This window comes from Lepidochelys kempii, chromosome 6 (genome assembly GCF_965140265.1).
Source record: "Lepidochelys kempii isolate rLepKem1 chromosome 6, rLepKem1.hap2, whole genome shotgun sequence".
NCBI lineage: Eukaryota > Metazoa > Chordata > Testudines > Cheloniidae > Lepidochelys > Lepidochelys kempii.
This window is the reverse complement of record NC_133261.1, coordinates 86,996,826-87,016,165: the sequence shown is the minus strand read 5'-3', so window position 1 is coordinate 87,016,165 and position 19,340 is coordinate 86,996,826. Positions and strand designations below refer to the sequence as shown.

The 19,340-nt window shown below is 41.3% G+C and overlaps 1 protein-coding gene across 7 annotated transcripts in view; it reads left to right on the top strand.

Moving 5' to 3' along the window:
* Positions 1 to 19,340, top strand: part of BAZ1A (bromodomain adjacent to zinc finger domain 1A) — a 115,994-nt gene that overhangs the window by 30,610 nt on the left and 66,044 nt on the right. For all 7 annotated transcript variants that reach the window (XM_073349002.1, XM_073349005.1, XM_073349004.1 and 4 more), the window contains 3 exons: positions 3,745 to 3,885; positions 16,932 to 17,033; positions 18,441 to 18,528. In XM_073349002.1, coding sequence (XP_073205103.1) covers positions 3,745 to 3,885; positions 16,932 to 17,033; positions 18,441 to 18,528 — 331 coding nt within the window. The remainder of the gene's footprint in view (positions 1 to 3,744; positions 3,886 to 16,931; positions 17,034 to 18,440; positions 18,529 to 19,340) is intronic.

Below are 19,340 nucleotides of genomic sequence, written 5' to 3'. Positions count from 1 at the left end.
TTGGTCTCTTGTCCTGAGAGGCACCACCACCACGGTTTTGACAGCTGGTGAGGGCCTGGCTGTCAGCAAGCGGCCTGATGCAGAGTGGAACCTGGCCAGCACTTTGCATGATGCACCACAGAACCTGGATGCTGACTGGGTCAGGCTGCAGCACGCTTCCCTCCAGCCAGGTTTTAAAAAGTTGCGGGGCATGGTCCCTTTGACTCTCCCATCTCCAGTGCGTATGGGTCTTGGTCCATTCCAATGGAACAGGAGCTGCTGCTGCGGGGTGAGTGTGGGGTGGGCTCGTCACCACTTTATTCAGGTTCACTAGTATTGTAAATTCTGTGACCTCCATGCCTTATCCATAAGACACAAACTGGCTATCTAGTCTGACCTCTTGTATATCACAGGCTACATAATTCCACCCACTTACCTTTGTATTAAGTGCAATAGCTTGTCTGACTAAAACATATCGTTCAGAAGGGCATCCAGTCTTGATGTGAAAACATCAAGAGATGGAGAATCCACCCCTTTCTGTGGTAGTTTGTTGAAATGATTAATCACCCTGACTGTGTTGAAGGTTCTTCTTGTTTCTCTGGATCAAGTTTATAGGGCATGATGGTTCAGCAGAGCCTCTGCTGTTATGGGAAGAGAGAGGATAGATAACATTTTTTCCCCTTTTTTGACCTAGCAAAGGGATAAAAGAGTAAATAAAAGTTGTGCTGAAATGCTCATTGACTAAATATTCATCAGCTTCCAGGAAGGTTAAACATTTTTAGTTTTTAAATTCTTTCAATTTTTTGATGACACATTGTAGAATTTAGTATCAGTTACAGAATTCAATCTGTTCTAATTTGAGCTTTCATGAGGCTCTTCTAATATATTTTTCAGTTTTAGAATGTATGAGCTCCCTCTTGTGGCCCTTTAAAAATTAAGCACTAGAATGATAGAGTGGTGATAATGACTATGGCTCCAAACCTATTGGTGCTTTTAATAGTTTTCTAGTAGAAATTTATTTTTTAAAATGTTAGCTAAATTGAACTGGATAACATTTTCAGGGAAATTTATTTTTCAGCTTATAAAATAAAAAAGTACAAAAAACACTTTTTAAGTGAAACCAACTATGTAATAGGTTTCAGAGTGGTAGCCGTGTTAGTCTGTATCAACAAAAAGAACAAGGAGTACTTGTGGCACCTTAGAGACTAACAAATGTATTTGAGCATAAGCTTTCATGGGCTAAAACCCACTTCGTCGGAAGTGGTGTACAGGCAGTTTTGTGGTACTGACCTCTTCACTATAAGACAGATGTGTGTAATAAGGGTCATTGGTTTTCTGATTACATTAAATGTGAGTACATTTTGGGGTGGGAAATAGGTGAAACACAGTTCCTAATTTCTTTTCCTTTCTTGACTGAATTTTTGGCAAGACTTGAAAAATGTACTGTCCTCTTGCTAGTAGCTAGCTAATTGAGGACTGGATGAGCATAGATAGATCCACATAGTAGTATTGAAACACAGTTATCACACTGCTAGGCTGAATCCTGCTGGTCCAATTTATCTTTGGTATTGGCTTGGATAGTAGGTTTAGGCCTTTGGGCATGTATCTGGCAAATATTGTTGGACCGTGGTCTTTGTCAAACACCCTTGTTAGAGGGAGATTACATTTCCTTTATTATATTGCAGTAATGTTAATGTGCATCTATTTAAATGATTGTGCATGTGAGATATGATGTTGGGGTTCCCTCTAAAGTGTCACTAGAAATTTCTTCTATCCACACAACAATTACAGTATGAGCAGATGTAGTGCAGACTTCCCTGAACTACTGTGCCAGTGTGCCTGAAGCCTGATTTTGAGGGACTCTCTTGGAGGTAGTGGAGTAGTTGCTGAAAGATTGTTTACAAGAATTCCAATTAATGTTAATTATAATGGTAGTTTTTGTGGTTTGGACAATTATCAACCAATTTACTTTACATAGGATACCAGCAGCTGTTGGAGGGTAGTTTCTGGCTGTTATTATCTTGTGAAGTATTTGAAACAATGATATAAAGATGAAAGTTTGTGTATCTAATTGCCAATAACCTGAGCTGACTAGTGCCTCCTTCCCTCTGGATGATCTGTTTTGAAAACATGAACTCTTCATTTCAAACAGTTTGTTTCAGGAGTTAGTATTTTGTAGCAGGGAATATTTTGGGCCTAAACCTTCTTGGAAGAAATCCCTTTTTAAAATGTATGTTTGTATCAGTGTATAGCGGATATTATTTTTCAAAAAGAGCTCACTAGCCAGTTGACCTCCTTTTGGAAATTGTTCATAAATTGATAACCATATCCTGGGACAAAGCAAGATTGACATCTTTTAGAAAGCAGGATGTGTTAGCCTACTTAGCCTTCTTCCCCCATTCAGGGTTCCGAGCTTATAAAAAGGAGGCAGGGCGGAGATAGCTCGAGTAGTTCTCTCATTCCTTCTTATTACTGAAAGTGTAGTGAGATTGGCAGCACACTTAATGGCCTCAATTTTTCTCTTGTTGTTTTCCCTCATTCTCCCCCCCCCCCTTTCATGCTTGTATATGGGGAGGAGGGGGTTAGTAAGGACTTCTTTATCATTTTTTGTTTGTTTTTCATTTCATTTAAAAAATTTTTTTTTTGTTCCTTTGGAAACATTGCCTGGTGTTTAGCCCTCTTGGACTGCTTTCTTTTCCCAGTGTTGGTTCTCTCCAGATGATTTTTCCTCATAAATATTTCCTATCTTGGATCTGTGACCCCACATGCACGTATCTAAAGGGGCTAAGAAAGCTTGGTTCAAGCCCTGTGCTTTGCAATTCTCTGATGTTCATTACCAATACTGATGCTCAGTTCCTCTAAGAAGGTAGTTATAATATGGTTTTCCTTTGGCTACCCTTGCAGTCAGTGTTCAGCTTCATTCATTGTCCACAATGGATAATTTTCATAGTGCAGACATGGCTTTAAGAGATTGAACTAAAAATGTGCACCCAGGAGTGCCAGGGAAGGGAGAAACCTAGTGGCTAAGAATTGTTTATTATATAGTTATGAAACATATTAAATGAGTGTCAATTGATTATAGATTTTGAATAACACACTTAATTTTGTTTCTTTTATAACTAGCACTCATGATAGCAAAGGAATGGATTTGCTTTGTTTGTCATTTGTATATGTGCCAGATGGAGCCTTAATATGTGTCAGGAGATAAATGGGCCATTATTAAGATTAGATACACAGTGGTCATTTTAGCCTTGTTTATTTGGGTCATCAACTATACTAGAGGATGATCTTTTCTAGTATAAATACTTTGGCAACACAAAATCCTTTCCTTTCTTCCTAGATTACTATGAAAATAAACGTAAAAGGTTTCTGTCTCATTTCTAAGTAACAAAAATAAAGTTCATTTTATTTTAAAAAGATGTTGTTAATTGTCATTTGGATAAAATAAGCACAAAAGCTCTTACTACCAGTGATTTAAAAATAAACTGAAAAAGTATATTTAAGTAAACAAAGCTCAGTCAAGTGTATATATGACTTAGAAAATTCTAATAATTTACTGGCCTATTTAGTCAAGTTGGTATATATTTAAGGAGGTGAATTAGTCACTTTTACAGATGCGGTAAGGTGTAACTCCTATGTAAAATATAACCACTGTTTCTATTCTGGGATTACAAATGTACTTTTAGAATAATTAATTCAACAAATTTAAACTTTTTGCATTATCAAAGGACCTTCATGTTTATAACTGTCCTTATTTTATTTCAGGTTGCAATGTAAGATTTTGGAAGTCATAGCTCCACATCACAATGGAGTTGCCAATGGCCACATCAACAGTACCAATGAAGACACTATCGTCATCAGTGATAGCGATGATTCAGAAACACACAACAGTTCTGCACAAAATGGGTAAATTACAAGTTTTCAAGTGAATCAAATATTTTGATTACGTTTTGGAAAATGAGGCTAAAGCAGATTTAGTGGGACTTTTCTTGAAGAGATTTGTCTCAAGCAAAGTGCAGAGGATACGGTGTCAGAATATTTAGCCAGCTGAGCAGTCTGAGTGGCTAAAGATTCACAGGTGCCTTATATATTGCGAAATAGGCAATTTAAGTGTATTTAGCCAGAGAGCATTGAAAAAAAAGAATAATTGAGGCATAAGAGGCATTAATCAATTTCAGATTACATCCTCTGTAGGAGGGTAGCGGTGTAGCACTTGGTCTGTTTTCAAAGCTTCTCTTCTCTACTTCTGCTCTGTTTACCAGACTTAAAACTAACATTGTAGAGTTTAATGTGTTTTTTGGACAAAACCTAAAAATACTTGTAAGATTGCAAACACTAATTCAGGGTTGTATTTTAAATAGGGATTTCACTTTAGAGCAAATACGAAAAAGAGAACTCTTCCAGAAGCTATATGGCCCATTATTTTACGTATTTATTTTGATATTTCTATTAGATGAACAGACTTCTGCCTCATGTAGATTTTTAATTGCCAGCTTTTTAATTGCTGACGACCCTGCCCCTGCTCCACTTCTTCCCCCAAAGCCCTGCCTCTGCTCTGGAGCTGCAGCCTGACACGGAGCCTGCCTGCCCCTCAACGAGAGGCAGGGAGGAGGCGGCCCCTGCTGAACAGGGGCTGGTGCGGGTTGATGATCTGGCACCTCCCACCCCCATGCTCGCAGTAACCAGATTTTTGGTGTCCAGTCAGTACATCTGACTGGACACTGCCAGGTCTCCTTTTTGACCTGACAACCCTATTTTCATGACGCAGCTCCTCCTGGACCCTTAATTTAGTGTGCCATATTTTTCCTGTGCTCCAGGAAAGACTCCAAATTCAGTTTTATGATTTTATATATAAGAGCAAATAGGAAGATCAAGTGGGCTGACTTAAACCGTTACTTGAACTGGTTTCTGAGACTGGGGCAAGGAAAATTACGGAGGAAAATATAAAAAGGAGATAGATTTGAGAACAAGGTTCCTCTTTACAATTATTTTGCCAGTCCACGGTGCTGCTGAGCTACAGATTTAGACCACGGTCTTATAAACTGATTGTTGTGGGCAGACCCCTATCCCTGTGTGGAGTCCCATTGACTTCAGTAGTGCTTCAGATGGATGTAGGGGTCTGTCTAAATAGATCAGCTTGCAGGATCAGGGCCATTACTTTTGAGTAGTCTGAAATGGTTATTACTACAATACAGTTTCTTCCTCATTTTCACAACCTGTTGTTACTTAGAAATATAAGTGGTACTGAATTCATAAACATTGTTCCAGAACCACGCTCAAAACTGTGACAATAAAGAACTAAAGATTTTCATGTCCCTGCATTGAAGAGACCTAGTCTTATTGTGGCTCTATGAATGGAACTTGGCTAAGCTTCTGTCTTCATGCTTTACGTTTGAAAAGAAATTGTAAATTAAAAAGATATTAATAGTTACAACAGTTTTTTGAATGGAAGAATAATTCTGTAGATACAAAGCCTTATTCCACAGTTTTCTTAGTGTATGTGTGTACATTAGTATCTTAAAAATTTGGTTATGTTTTATGTGTATTGCCATAAATGTTGTGTATTTTCTTCTAAACTTATTACAGTATTATAATGTCTATTACCGTTACACCCAAAAGGCCCAAAAGTAGGGCAAGAAAGAACTGAGATTTACTAAGGATATTTCTGTATGATGGACAAAGTCAGACGGACCAGATTGTGGCCTCAGTTATACTGGTGTTAATTTGGAGTAACTTCATATTGGCAAGTCACTTAGTTTACGTGCCTCACTTCCGCTACTTGTAAAATGAGGATAATTTACTCATCTGTGGGCATGACTACACTTGCAGATGTAGAGCGCTGTGAGTTAAACCAGCCCTTGGAGAGCGCAGTAGGGAAAGTGCTGCGGTGTGTTCACACTGTCAGCTGCAAGCGCACTGGTGTGTCCACATTTGTAGCACTTGCAAGGATAATGCCTTGAGATAGCATTATGGGCAGCTATCCCACAGAGCACCTCTTCCCATTCTGGCGCTGTGGCTTGTGGGAAGGGGGAAGAGGGGTGCGGGGCATTCTGGGTCTTGTCCCAACGCCCCGTGATGCTTCGCTTTGCATCCCAGCAATCCCTTTGCTTCCATCCACATCTGGTGCCATCTTTCAAAGTTTTTTGTACGGCGTGCTCTGTCTTCCCTTTCGGTCTGTGGGAATGGATCCCAAACTGCTGAGGAATATGCTGATGGGTCTCGCCAGCACGTCACGAATGGCAGTCGAGTTACTCCTTAAGCTGCAAACTGACGGTGAGGAGTCCGACGATGATGTCGACTCACATAACACTTACGACATGAGATTGCTTGTGGCATTCACGGACATACTCACCGCAGTGGAACACCGCTTTTGGGCCTGGGAAACAAGCACTGAGTGATGGGATCAGATCGTCATGCAAGTCTGGGATGACGAGCAGCGGCTGCAGAACTTTTGCATGAGAAAAGCCACTTTCATGGGACTGTGGGCTGAGTTTGCCGCCACCCTGCGGTGCAAGGACATGAGATTAAGAGCTGCCCTGCCGGTGGAGAAGTGGGTGGCTATTGCAGTCTGGAAGCTGGCAACTCCAGACAGCTACTGATAGGTCACTAACCAGTTTGGAGTGGGAAAGTCGACTGTTGGAATCGTGTTGATGCAAGTTTGCAGAGCCATTAATCGCATCCTGCTCAGAAGAACTGTAACTCTGTGCAAAGCCAGCCACAATGTCATGCACGTTACCCAAATGGGTTTCCCTAACTGCTGAGGGGCGATAGATGGGTTGCATATTCCAATTCTGACACCAGCCCACCTAGCCTCCGAGTACGTTAATCGGAAGGGGTATTTCTTTATGGTTCTCCAGGCGCTTGTGGATCACCGTGGGCGTTTCATTGACATTAACGCAGGCTGGTCCGGAAAGGTGCATGATGCACACATCTTTCGGAACACTGGCCTGTTCAGGAAGCTGCAAGCCGGGACTTTCTTCCCAGACCAGAAGATCACCGTAGGGGAAGTTGAAAGGCCCATTGTGATCCTTGGAGACCCTGCTTACCCTTTAATGCCGTGGCTCATGAAACCCCACACAGGGAGCCTTGAGAGCAGCAGGGAGCGGTTCAACAATAGGCTGAGCCGGTGCAGAATGACTGTGGAGTGTGCTTTTGGCTGTTTGAAGGGCTGCTCGCACAGTCTGTATGGGAAGCTGGACGTGGCCGATGACAGCATCCCCACGGTTATATCCGCGTGCTGTACCTTCCATAACATTTGTGAAGGGAAGGGTGAACGATTCACTCAGGCATGGAACTCAGAGGTTCAACACCTGGAGGCTGAATCTGAACAGCCAGAGAGCAGGGCTATTAGAGGGGCCCAGCATGGGGCTGCAAGGATTAGGGATGCCTTGAGGGAGCAATTTGAGGCAGAAAGCCACCAGTAATGCTTGGTGCCCTGCATGGGAGTGAAGTGCAGTGGTTCCAATGTTAGTAGGAATCTGTTTTTGCTACATATGATACACTGACTTGCAGTGCCTGTTGCTTTCCTGGGCTAAGGTATCTTTTACTTAATGACATAATAAAGAGTGTTTTCAAAGCCAAAAAATTCATTTATTGAAAAGAAAATGCATTTATTGAAAAGAAACACAACTGCTTGGGAAACAGAAAGGGCAAGGGGGTGGGGTGGGGAACAGTACAATCACAGATTTGCGTATGTCCTGTTATCATACTCAGCCTTCCTGTCTGGGGTGCCGTTCAATGAGTGCTGCACTTCTGGCTGGCTAAAATGCATGGTGAGGGGGTTGAGCGCAGCAGGTAAGGGTCGTAGTTTGCAGGGCTGCGTGGTGAAGCTACAGGTGGCGGTGGCAGCTGGTGGCAATAAGAACCTGGATGTTACTTCATTCAGCATGTCCTCTATGCTTCTACGTGGCCGCTTCCTTATTCTTTGGAGTCTTTCGGCCATGGATAACAAGGACGGCTGGGATCTCAAGGTTACATCTCTAAAGCCAAAATGCAACACTTAACAGAGGCAGCATTGTTCACGCCAGACAGAGCAATGATTCGGCCACACGTAAAGTAGACAAGCACAGTCTACACAATAGCAGGAATTGCCTGTCCCAAAGTGAGTGCACATAACCCACAGGAGCCCCAAAATGGTGAGTAAGCACAGGGACAAGGGGGACTGATTGTTTCACCGCCGTACTGTCCTCTGGGGTTCTGTGCCTTGGGGAGAGCCAACATCTGCAGGGGGCCCCTATGCTGAACACTGTCACCACATTTTCCACAGGAGTTTGTCCTGGAAGATATCTCACTGCTGAGGTTGACCTGGGAAGCAAGGGAGGGTCTTCTACTGCAATGGGGCTTCCACCCTGGCCCATATACAGCTTGCCTGTGTGCAGCAATGGTTCCCCCACCCCTCATGGCACAGTGGCGCGGACATGTTAGCCTTACTGGGACAAGAAGCACAGTAGCTCTGTCAAGGAACCTGCACAAGCGGATTGCACAGTTTCTGCATGAGACCTTTGAAGAGATCACTGAGGCCAATTACCGTGATGTGAGAGAGCACATCAACGCCCTATTCCGCATCTAGGCATGCATGGATCCCTAACCCTCCTCGCCCCAAGAGCCCACACTGAACAGCTTCCTTCTGAAAATAAAAGCCGCTTACTGGGCACCTCCTCTGGTGTTTGTCCTTCCCCAAGAACTGTCCGAACCGTGCGACTGGCTACCTTCCTCCTGGCTTGAGAACAGCTCCTGGCTGAATGCATCTAGGGATGCTGGGCTGTCTCCCTCCTCCTTAGCACCCTCGATCCCGCTTTCCTCCTTCTCCTGCCTTGTTGATCTGTGCTCTGAAGTGTCCATTGTGGTTTTAGGAGTGGATGTGGGGGCAGCCCCAAGTATTGTGTCCAGCTCTTTGTAGAAATGGCAGGTCGTGGGGGCAGCACCGGAGCAGTGGTTTGCCTTGCGGGCTTTGTGGTAGGCATTCTGCAGCTCCTTCACTTTAATCCTGCACTGCAGTGCGTCCTAGTCATGGCCTCTTTCCATCATGTCCCTTGATATCTGCCCGAGGGTATCATAATTCCTACGGCTGAAGCGCAGCTGGGACTGGACAGCTTATTCCCCCCAAACACTGATGGGGTCTAGCACCTCACCATTGCTTCACACTGGGGATCACCTGGCACGTGGAGGCATGGTCACCTGAAAAGATTCACTGAGAGCACTCCATGCCTTGCTGAGCAAACAGGAAGGGGATTTTCAAAATTCCCAGAGAATTTAAAGGGCGGGTCTGACGGTTGGTCACCTGAGGGCAGGACAGTAGAGTTCAAAGTGGTGACCAGAGTGGCTAGAACAGGCATTGTGGGACACTTCTGGAGGCCGATCAGAGAGCATTAATAGACCAGGACGTCCACACTGGTGCTGCGGTGCAGCAAGCATTATGCTTCTCATCGAGGTGGATTACCAGGAGTGCTCCAGCCGCGGAGTCTGGGCGCTCTACTTGCCTTGCCAGTGTGGATGCATCATGAGTTAGGGCGCCCAGGGCTGCTTTAATGTGCTGTAACTTGCAAGTGTAGCCAAGCCCTGTATAAAACACTGTGAGGTCTATGGAACAAAAGTGCTTTGGAGTTACAAATTATTAGACCCCAATTTCGCAATTGACTGCATGCAGACTGGCTTCTTCATGCTCAGAGCACCCCATTGACTTTATTTAGGCTACATAGAGGTGAAGCAGTTCATCCTTGCATTGTCAGTTGCAGGTTTATTAATTATTCAGTTGATGTCAGGGTATGTAACAAGGATGCTCCTCGTGTAACTAAGCAAATAATGAAGGTAAACCTGTGGAATTTTATCTACTCTTGAATGATGTTTCTAGTGTCATGTAAGGGAGTGTCTGAATATTTAAAGAGAAGCCTTCTATCTTGAAATATGTGCACTCTCCCTGTTACAGGAGTATGAAATTCAAGGGAGGTTATCTTTAAATTTAATACAGATATGGGCTGCAATCCTGCAACTGGCTCTGTGCAGGGAGACCCATATGTTCAGCCAACCACAACAACTTCCACCCTGCAGAGCCAGCCGCAGGATTAGGGTTGATAACCTATCTTACTTGACTTTAATTTTTCTGGATTTTTTTTTTTTTTTGAGAGGGAGGAGAGAAATTTTCTCATTTTCTATATAGAAAGGCTTGTTTTGGCTTGTTATTAAACAATATTATTATTATTTATTCTTTGCAGCTGTTTTCATTGATGGCATATCTAATCAACATTGCATGATATAAACATAAAGACCAAACTATTTCTATTACTAGAAGTTTAAAAATATAAAATTAAAATATTGAGAATTAGAAGAAATCGCAAAATTGGATAACATCATTAGATCATATCTGCTATTTCAAAATATTAAAAGTTTAAAAGTATTGACCATGTCCCCAAAAGAGCCTACCTGAGTATGCAGTCTTGCCACGAGTTTGTAGGTATTGTGGTCTTGAGTCTCAAACGCTTACTTACACAAGTAGTACTTAAATTTGTGAATAGTCCCATTGAATTGAGTGGGAAGATTTTGCAGTGCTAAACTTTTAGGGATTAAATTTTGTCATGTGTGGAAAACCTTTTCACCATAATAGATTTTATGTAAAGTCTGAATGTGTCTTGGGTACTAGTGAATTGGGTACTATGCATAATTGTTCATTGTAGCCTTTCTTCCAGACCATTCATTATTGTGAAAAATAAAACCAAAAATGAGTCTTGATTGAAAATTCTCTTTAGCAGAAGAGGTTAAAGTGCTCAGTTTGTCAGGTTCTTGATTCTCAGTTACATGTGCATTGCTTCAATTGAAAAGTGAGCAGCCATAGCTGGAATAGGGAGGAAAATGTAAAAATGGTGTGACAGTTACATGTGCATTCTGACAGGTTTCAGAGTAGCAGCCGTGTTAGTCTGTATTCGCAGAAAGAAAAGGAGTACTTGTGGCACCTTAGAGACTAACAAATACGCCCCCCTGGCCGACACCCTGAGAGCGAAGGGCTACGAGGTGCAGACAGATGCCCTGATTGAAGTGAGCTGTAATTCACAAAAGCTTATGCTCAAATAAATTTGTTAGTCTCTAAGGTGCCACAAGTACTCCTTTTCTTTTTACATGTGCATTGTTTCAATTGAAAAGTGAGCAGCCATAGTTGGAATAGGGAGGAAAATGTAAAGACGGTGTAACAAACTGCAGTACTGGTAAGAAAATAGTCTTTATTTTCTGTTCCCATTAACATCATTGGGCCAGGGTTATAAAAGGTTATGCCTCATCACACGGTAGCAGTCAATGTCCACTGTCTGCTTTTACAGAAAATGTTATTACTCTTTAATTGTTAAGATTGATACATGTTGTATAAAAAAAGAAAGTTACCAGAGGTTACTCTATCACCAGAGGAATAGTTTGACTGCAGAATCTCTAACTAGTCCAAAAAGTGTGACTTCATGATATGGATCAGATTGAAATTATTTTTTTGAGTTGTTTGTCCAGCCCTAGCTCTAATTCTAGATCTGGTGGGAGCTGAGGGCCGGATTAAAAGGTCTGACGGGCTGAATGTGGCCCGCGGGCCATAGTTTGCCCACTCCTGTTCTAGATAGTTTACTCCAGAGGGAATTCTGCACCAAAAAAATTAAAAACTATGCACACGATATTTTTAAATTCTGCATATTTTGTCAAAATAACACTATATAATCATGCCAGTGTCAGTTAATTTCAAAATACCTATCAGCAGCTATGTCTGTAAAAATACAGACACAAAAATATTCCCCCAACAGTAGAGAGTTAAGGAACCCCTAGGACAACCCAGTTCCTGTTTCTCTGCCCCCTCCCCACGAGAGCCCAGCATATTACCCCCCTAGCTCAGCTGTTCTCTCCCCCCCCCATCCCAGACATTTGCACGCACTCCCTACCCCACAGAGCCCAGCTGTGGACCCCCTACCCTCACCCCAGGCCCAGCTGTGGGGCACCCCCTATCCACCAGAGTCCAGCCATGGGGCACCCCCCAGCCCAGACACCCACACCCTGTGGAGACCAGCTGCAGGTCCCCCTCAACCCAACCACTTGCATCTCTTTTCCACCATAGCCCTGCTAGAGCTGCCAGGGAGAGGCGTCCCTCCCCCAGCCCAGGCCCATTGGAGCTGCTGCGGCCAGGGAGAGACACCTCTCACCTGGCCCTGAGCTGCTGCAGCGAGGGCGGGTTGTGGGGGAGTCCTCTCTCCCCTCTGCAGCATCCGGGCAGCCTGCACTCCAAGCCCCTCATCCCCAGCCCTACCGTAGAGCCCTCACCCCCCTAATCCTCTGCCCCAGCCCTGAGCCCCCCTTGTACCCCAAACCCTTCATCCCCAGCCCCACCCTAGAGCCCACACCCCCAGCCAGAGCCCCCCTTAGCCCTCTCTCACACTCCAAACCCCTCAGCCCCACCACATGCATTTTGTTATGTGCACCAGTATGAAAGTGATGTGTCACACATCCCCTCCATATTGGTGCACATAACAAAATTCATTCCACACATGGACATAAACAATTAGAGTGAACACTGGAGCGCAGGATCCAGAAGGAGAAACAGCGTGATGCTGGGTTCCTGATGCTTGTGTGATGTTTCCTGCATGCTGCCTTCTTCTTTCAGGGCGTGCTGGGTTCTGCAGCTGCTGGGAACCCTCCAGCTCCCACCCCTTCCCTGGCTGTGTCTTCTACTTGTGAGCTGGGCTTTGCTGAGTCCAGCAACCTCTAGTTGTGGCCAGCAGTTCTGCAGCCTATTTCTTTGGGAGGAAAGGAAATTCTGTGCATAATGTTAATTTCTGCGCAAATTCTGCAGTGCACAGTGGTGCAGAATTCCTTCAGTAGTAATAGTTACCTTGGAAAGAGCTCCTAATATGCTGTTTCATCTGAACTATACACATTCAGTAAAATATCCACTATCAGAAACCTTTACAGGAGTAGCAAAGTTTCAGTGCATTCTTGGTAGCTATGATGTTAGGTATTCCTATCCCGTAAGCTTGAAAGCATTGTCAGTAGGTTACACAAGTTTAAACCTTGCTGTGCAGATGTCCATAGATAGATAATCAGACTCTGCACTGGGAGAGAAATTCATGTCTTCACCCCATAAAGTAATTTGGTGTTGTGTGGGGCATAAGGGTTTGGGATCTTGGTGTGTGGAATTCATCCCACCCTGAACCTGCTAGCAGGCCACAAGGCTGCAGTGTAGTTTGTCAATGGCTACAATTTTAGCGTATTGCCTGCATAAATGGCTGCTGCCCTTCTTTGTCTCCTATCTAACTGGGAATCTGGCCCCAACAGCCTTTATAGAATATGCTGTGAAGAGGACCTTGTATGTACTCTGGATAGGTAAGTGAATCTTATCCTACCACGTTAGCAGGAGAGGACCTTTATTTTATTTTATTTTATTTTATTTTTTGCTTTCAGCGCAATATTAGGAACCAGAAGGTCTGTTTGTTTTTTTTCCTGACTTCTACACAGATTCTTCACAGTTGTAAATTGGAGATAGTAATACATACCTCAACATGGATGTTACAAGGCTTATTTCATGTTGATAAAGTGTTCTATAAAATCAAATTATTATTATTTTGACTTCAATGGCAGAATAATACAATAACTCTCAAAGTTCAGAACTCTTCCATGTGTAACAAAGTAATAACCCCAGTCTCTGCTCTTCTTCTCTAGAGAAGATTTTGCAATACAATAAGATCTGCAAATTCTAACTAGATAGCAGATTCTTGAGCCCTTTTATAAAAATGCAGGGCTCTTCTGTTGAGTCATCCTAGAGTCAGGTGCCAAAACCCTGCTTTAGGATTTAGGGTAATTACTGCTAATTTATGCTAGCAGGTGTGCCTCATTAGCTCCAGACAGGATCTAAAGGAGGTGTTTCTTTGAACTAGAGGAAGCCTAGGACTGAGGATATTTGAGAGGAAAGCCCTAGAAACATCTATACTTGAAGAGGAAGCTAAGGCTGAGAGTTTGTTGTGTTTTTAAGTTCCTCCTAAAGCTGGACACCAGAAGGGGGTAAGTTTGAAAACTGGTTCAGGGTCTTTTTGATCTGTTGAGGACTGGATAGGGGCCTAGCCTGTTCACACTAATATATATGTTGGTGGAATAAATTTGTGAGATTGGTCTTTATTTCCTTATCTCAGTCCCCTGATATGGGTGAGGGTTACAAAAGTTTCAGAGTCATACGGGAAAAACTATTCCTTTACTCTAGCTTTCAGTTACATTGAGTGTTGGGATTGTGAACCTACTTAAAATGGATAAAGGAGTTGAGAAAACACTCTTAATGCTGCATATTCTGATTGATTTTGTTTTCTACTGGAGTGTTAGACTGAGAAGGTTCCCATTTACTTGAGCCCATCTGAATGAATGGCAGCAAACATGGTGATGTATGGTGGGGGAACTAGCCTGTTCATAATTCATATGAGGGAAGCACTCTAATACAAATTTTTGTTGTTTTAGTTTTCTTACCTTCAGATTATAGAAGATTAATCTAAGTGTGGAAGACCTGATCTCATATGAAAGTCTTCAAGATGTGACACATCCAATCTCAGCAAACTCACTCTCTCAAAAATTATCTTCATACAATCAAAAGAAAATGAAAGGGTCCTTCAGTGCTATCCTGACTAAACTATATTTAATAAATTTCAAACAATATATCAGTACAATATCAGTACTTCTTAAAATCTTGTTAAATTGGGGGTTTATTGACTTCTTAGTTAGCCATAGCAGTCTAGCTGTAAGTGATTTGGACAATTTTTTGATTACCTAAATTTTTATTTGAGAGTATGGTCTGTATGACTTTAGTAGTTTCAAACCTCCACCCTTTAACAGATATTATTCATTTTATGTATTTCCAAGAATTTGGATTAGAGTGCTAGTTCACACGTCCAACAGATATGGTGCCATGAGCAAGACTAATACCTACCTCCTTTGAGGTAGGGGTGTGTATATTTAAATCAAACAAAACTCTCCAGAAATAATCTGGATTTAAGACTTTATCAGCTGGGAAATCATTTAACCATTGTAAGCAACTCCTTCAGGAGTGGTTTTTGTTTTATAAAGAGAGAGATCCTAAGTCTGGGTAAGAGACCCTTGTTTCTTGTTTTCAGAGGACACTGGCTCCGTCTTATAGGGTTGTTTATCAGTTTGGGTTTTTTTTTGTAAAATTTGTCCAATTGTGCATCGTATCTTGTATATATGAGAATGCTGGGGCAAATTTCAGATCTGTAACCCTTATATAAGATTCCAAAAATCTCTTGCATGTGTTCTTCTAGGAATAAAAATAGTTTCAAGAATGGTAAAAGAAAAGCAAGCTACAAAGGGCAATAGAGTCCATCTTCAAGGATTTCATGAATTCTACAAGGACTGAATGGCATTACAGTGTATTGCCAAAAAGATACCAGTCCTTCCATGTAATTCATATTCCCATCCAGATCCAATATTATTTTTGATTTGTCCAGTCCTGTGCCTGCCAAAGCAGTAGCACTTTGAAATTATGGATGAAAAGCACTATTATGAGAGTTAAGTAGTATTATTTAACAATAAAACACAAGATAGTTGAAACAAAATAAAATCATAACAACTTCACACCACTTAGTTTCATTGTTGTATGTTTTTTATACACAAATAGTACCATTATCATTCTGTTTAAAGCATAGTGTCTAATTTTTAATAATCAAATAGTGTTAAAATATTGGCTTAGATGTGTTTTGGTGATGCTTAGTCTCACAAGCACAGGCGAAGGAAAGCCTCTTCATTTTGATGATGAACAGGGATCCTAGTTTTCTGTGATAAACCAAAATTCTGTCCAAAAAAATGACAACATAAAAATCTGCATTTTTCCACTATTGAAATGAAACGCTGAACTTTAGTTTCCCTAGCCACAATAGATATAGGTATGAGTTGAACACAATTTTATTGATATACAGTAGAACCCTGTTTATCCGAGCCTCCATTATCTGGCTCTCCCGGGGCTAACAGGGCTGGTCTTGGGCAGTCAGCTTCTGTGTGGCTGGGGCTCCAACTGTCAGCGCTGCTCAGGGTTGCATGCTCGAGCCCCTCCCCATCTTAAAATAAGAGATAGAAAGCTCTTTGCTGAGTCTCCTGATTCTCCCAGTATTTGATTATCCAATCTGGCCCTGGTCCCAATTAGATCAGATAAACACGGTTCCACTGTAATTTTAAAGTTTATTCAAAAATCAACCAGAAGAGGGGGAGGTTGTGCACATTGAATAAATGACACTGGTACTTTCAGTAAAATTTAGTTTAATATTTTTTTCTCTGTAAAAACAAAAATTCTGCATTTTTCCATGAGAAACTGATTTCTAGGATCCCTGATGATGAAAAATACATAAGCCTGCAGTTTCCACGGCATGCATCCGATGAAGTGAGCTGTAGCTCACGAAAGCTCATGCTCAAATAAATTGGTTAGTCTCTAAGGTGCCACAAGTACTCCTTTTCTTTTTGTCTCTACTGTACTAATTCGTCATAAGAGGTGACTGTTTCTTAGAATGTATCATGACTACCTTTTTGTCAGTCAGTTTTTCTAAAAAGTTGAAGTAATGCATTGTCTGGTGAAGCCTCTTCCTATTACAGCAGTATGGTTATTTTCCTCTCCTTTGCTTGATTTGTGTCAGTAGCTGATGGTAACAGCATGAACTTTGGAGTATGGACTTAAATTGTAAAATAATATTTGTCTTTATTAGACTATCTTGTTCTGTCTGATTTTAAAACTAAATGCAAGTACACATGTATTTGGCATTTTTATTATTTTGTTTAGAAGTTGGTGAGTTGATTGACATCAGTGGAAGTTATGGGTGCCACTGTATGTGCTAATGTACTTTCCAGAGGCTTGTTGTGTTGGTAAATATAATTACTTTTAAGATCCGTGTTCCAAAATCTGTTTAGAAATGTGATTTTGTGTTCAAAACACCTTATTTTATTTTACTTTTTAGGAAGAAAAAAGCATTAATTGATCCCTCCTTGTTCAAGTACAAAGTCCAGCCTATTAAAAAAGAACTATATGAATCTGTTACTGTAAAAGCATCTCAGATAAGGTAAAAATTACTGTTTTGTACGTAAATTAGAATTACAGTGTTGGAATTATGCACTGTATTGTCTTCACTATGAGTACTGTATATAGTTCATAGTAAGATTATGTCTGATGAAAATAACACTCGGTTTTACTATGTATTCAACACTCATTTAGAAATACCGAAGCCAAACATTCTATCTGTGCCTCACAGATCTTTTGTATTATTTCTGTAGTATTTGTATTGTAAACTGTATACATTTTAGCTATATAGACTTTGAATAGTTTGAAACTGGGGAGCTGAGTTTTTAAGCAATTGACATTTTGACAGGATATAATTGTTGCTCTTTAAAATTGTTAGAGTAAGTCTATTAAAAACCTTCAAACTGTGATAAGTTTTTAAAATCTTTCTTTTCTTTTTTAAGAGTAAATTGTGCATCAACTTCCATAGTGTGAAATCTGAGTGATTCTAGTGGTATTTGATGTATTAACACTGACTCAGTCTGGAACTAAATTATATATACTGTAATCAGTCTCGAGTAGCATGAGAAATAGGTGCAATAAGAAAGAAGAAAAAAAATACACAGGCTTGAGAATGGAAGGGATGGTCTTGTGGCTAAAACACTGGGCTGTCACTTGAAACCTGGGTTCAATTGCCAGTTGTGTCACAGACTTCTTGTGACACTGGGCAAGTCATTTAATCTTTGTCCCTGACTCAGTCTGTCTCTGTTCAGCAAGCACTTAAGCACATGTTTAGTTTTAAAGGATGGACTTAAACACATACTTTAAATGCTTTGCTGAACTAGGGCCTTTGTACCTCACTTCCCCATCTATGAAATGAGAATACTAATATTTATTTTATCTCACTGTCTCTCTTGTCTATTTAGATTGTAAATAAACCTTCAGGGAAGGTGTTTTTTCTTGTTGATGAGAGTGTACAGTGCCTACCACAATGGGGCCCCCATCTTGGTCAGGACCTCTAGATCCCATTGCAGAACAAATAACTCATATTATTGTTTTTGTTTAATATTGGGAGGAGATCTGCAGAGTCAGTGATACAGAGATGGTTTTTCGTGTGTGTACACAGTCGTATGAAATCTCTTACTCTGTGTATAGACACATGTTAAGTGATATGATTACACTGGTTTTAAAACAAAAGTCAAAGTCTGGATATATAAAATAATATTTGGGTACAATTAAACTTTTTTATGTGAATCTTGATTCTCATTAAGATTGTTGAGAACAATAGTTGTCTAAGACCATACTAAATTAAAACTTTACTAAGAAAATAACATATGATTTCTGCCTTCTGACACACTGTTTCTGTGTTCTTATCTGAAGTGTGATCTGTAAATTTACATTAGTTATGAATGTAGATTGACTTTAGTTGGTAATGTTGCTTGTTTTTTTGTTTTTGTTAAACACACCATAGCCGGAGGAAACATCTCTTTTCTCGTGATAGACTTAAACTTTTTTTGAAGCAACACTGTGAACCACATGATGGAGTCATTAGAACTAAGGTAAATAAGTGGTTAAATTGTTTGTAGAAGAGAGAGTATTATAATCTAGAAATATGATTATATGAACTCACATTTCCTCTTCTTAGACTTTTTTACTGAAAAGAAAGTTAGCTGCTTTCATTATAAAGTATTATTATTATTTTTATTTATTTTTACTAGGTGAAAATTTTAGTAGGTTTTCTGCTTTCATCAGCCAAACTATACAGCTGGTGTGTTCTTTAAGCTATACAAAATTCAGTGAGTAAGACATGGCACAATAAGCTAGTGTCACTCTACTATAATGTCTCTCTTCAGATAAAATGATTCAGGGCTTGTCTTTACTGCAACAGTTCAAGTTAATACACTTGAGTTACCCCATGTGAAATAACCTCGCTCGAGTGAGGGACATCTACACTGGCAAAGTTACAGTGCTGCTCAGAGAGCACAGAAGGAAAACTGCTGTTGTGTGTTCACACTGTCAGCCGCCTGCGCAGTAGCGTGTTTGCACTTGCAGCGCTATTCGGAGCGGTGCACTCTGGGCAGCTATCCCACAGAGCACCTCTTTCTCTTTTGCCGCTAAGACTTGTGGGAAGGTGGAGGGGGTTGCAGGGCATCCTGGGTCCTGTCCGAATACCCAATTATGCACTGCTTTGGATCCCAGCAATCCCTGTGCTTCTGTCCACATTTGGCTCCATCTTTCAACTGTTTGTATACTGCGCACCCTGCCTCTTCGATCTGCAGGAATGGATCCCAAACTGCTGACCAGTATGCTGCTCGCTCTGACCAACACTCTGACCTTAAATTACAAAGGCAACAGGAGTTTGACATTGATC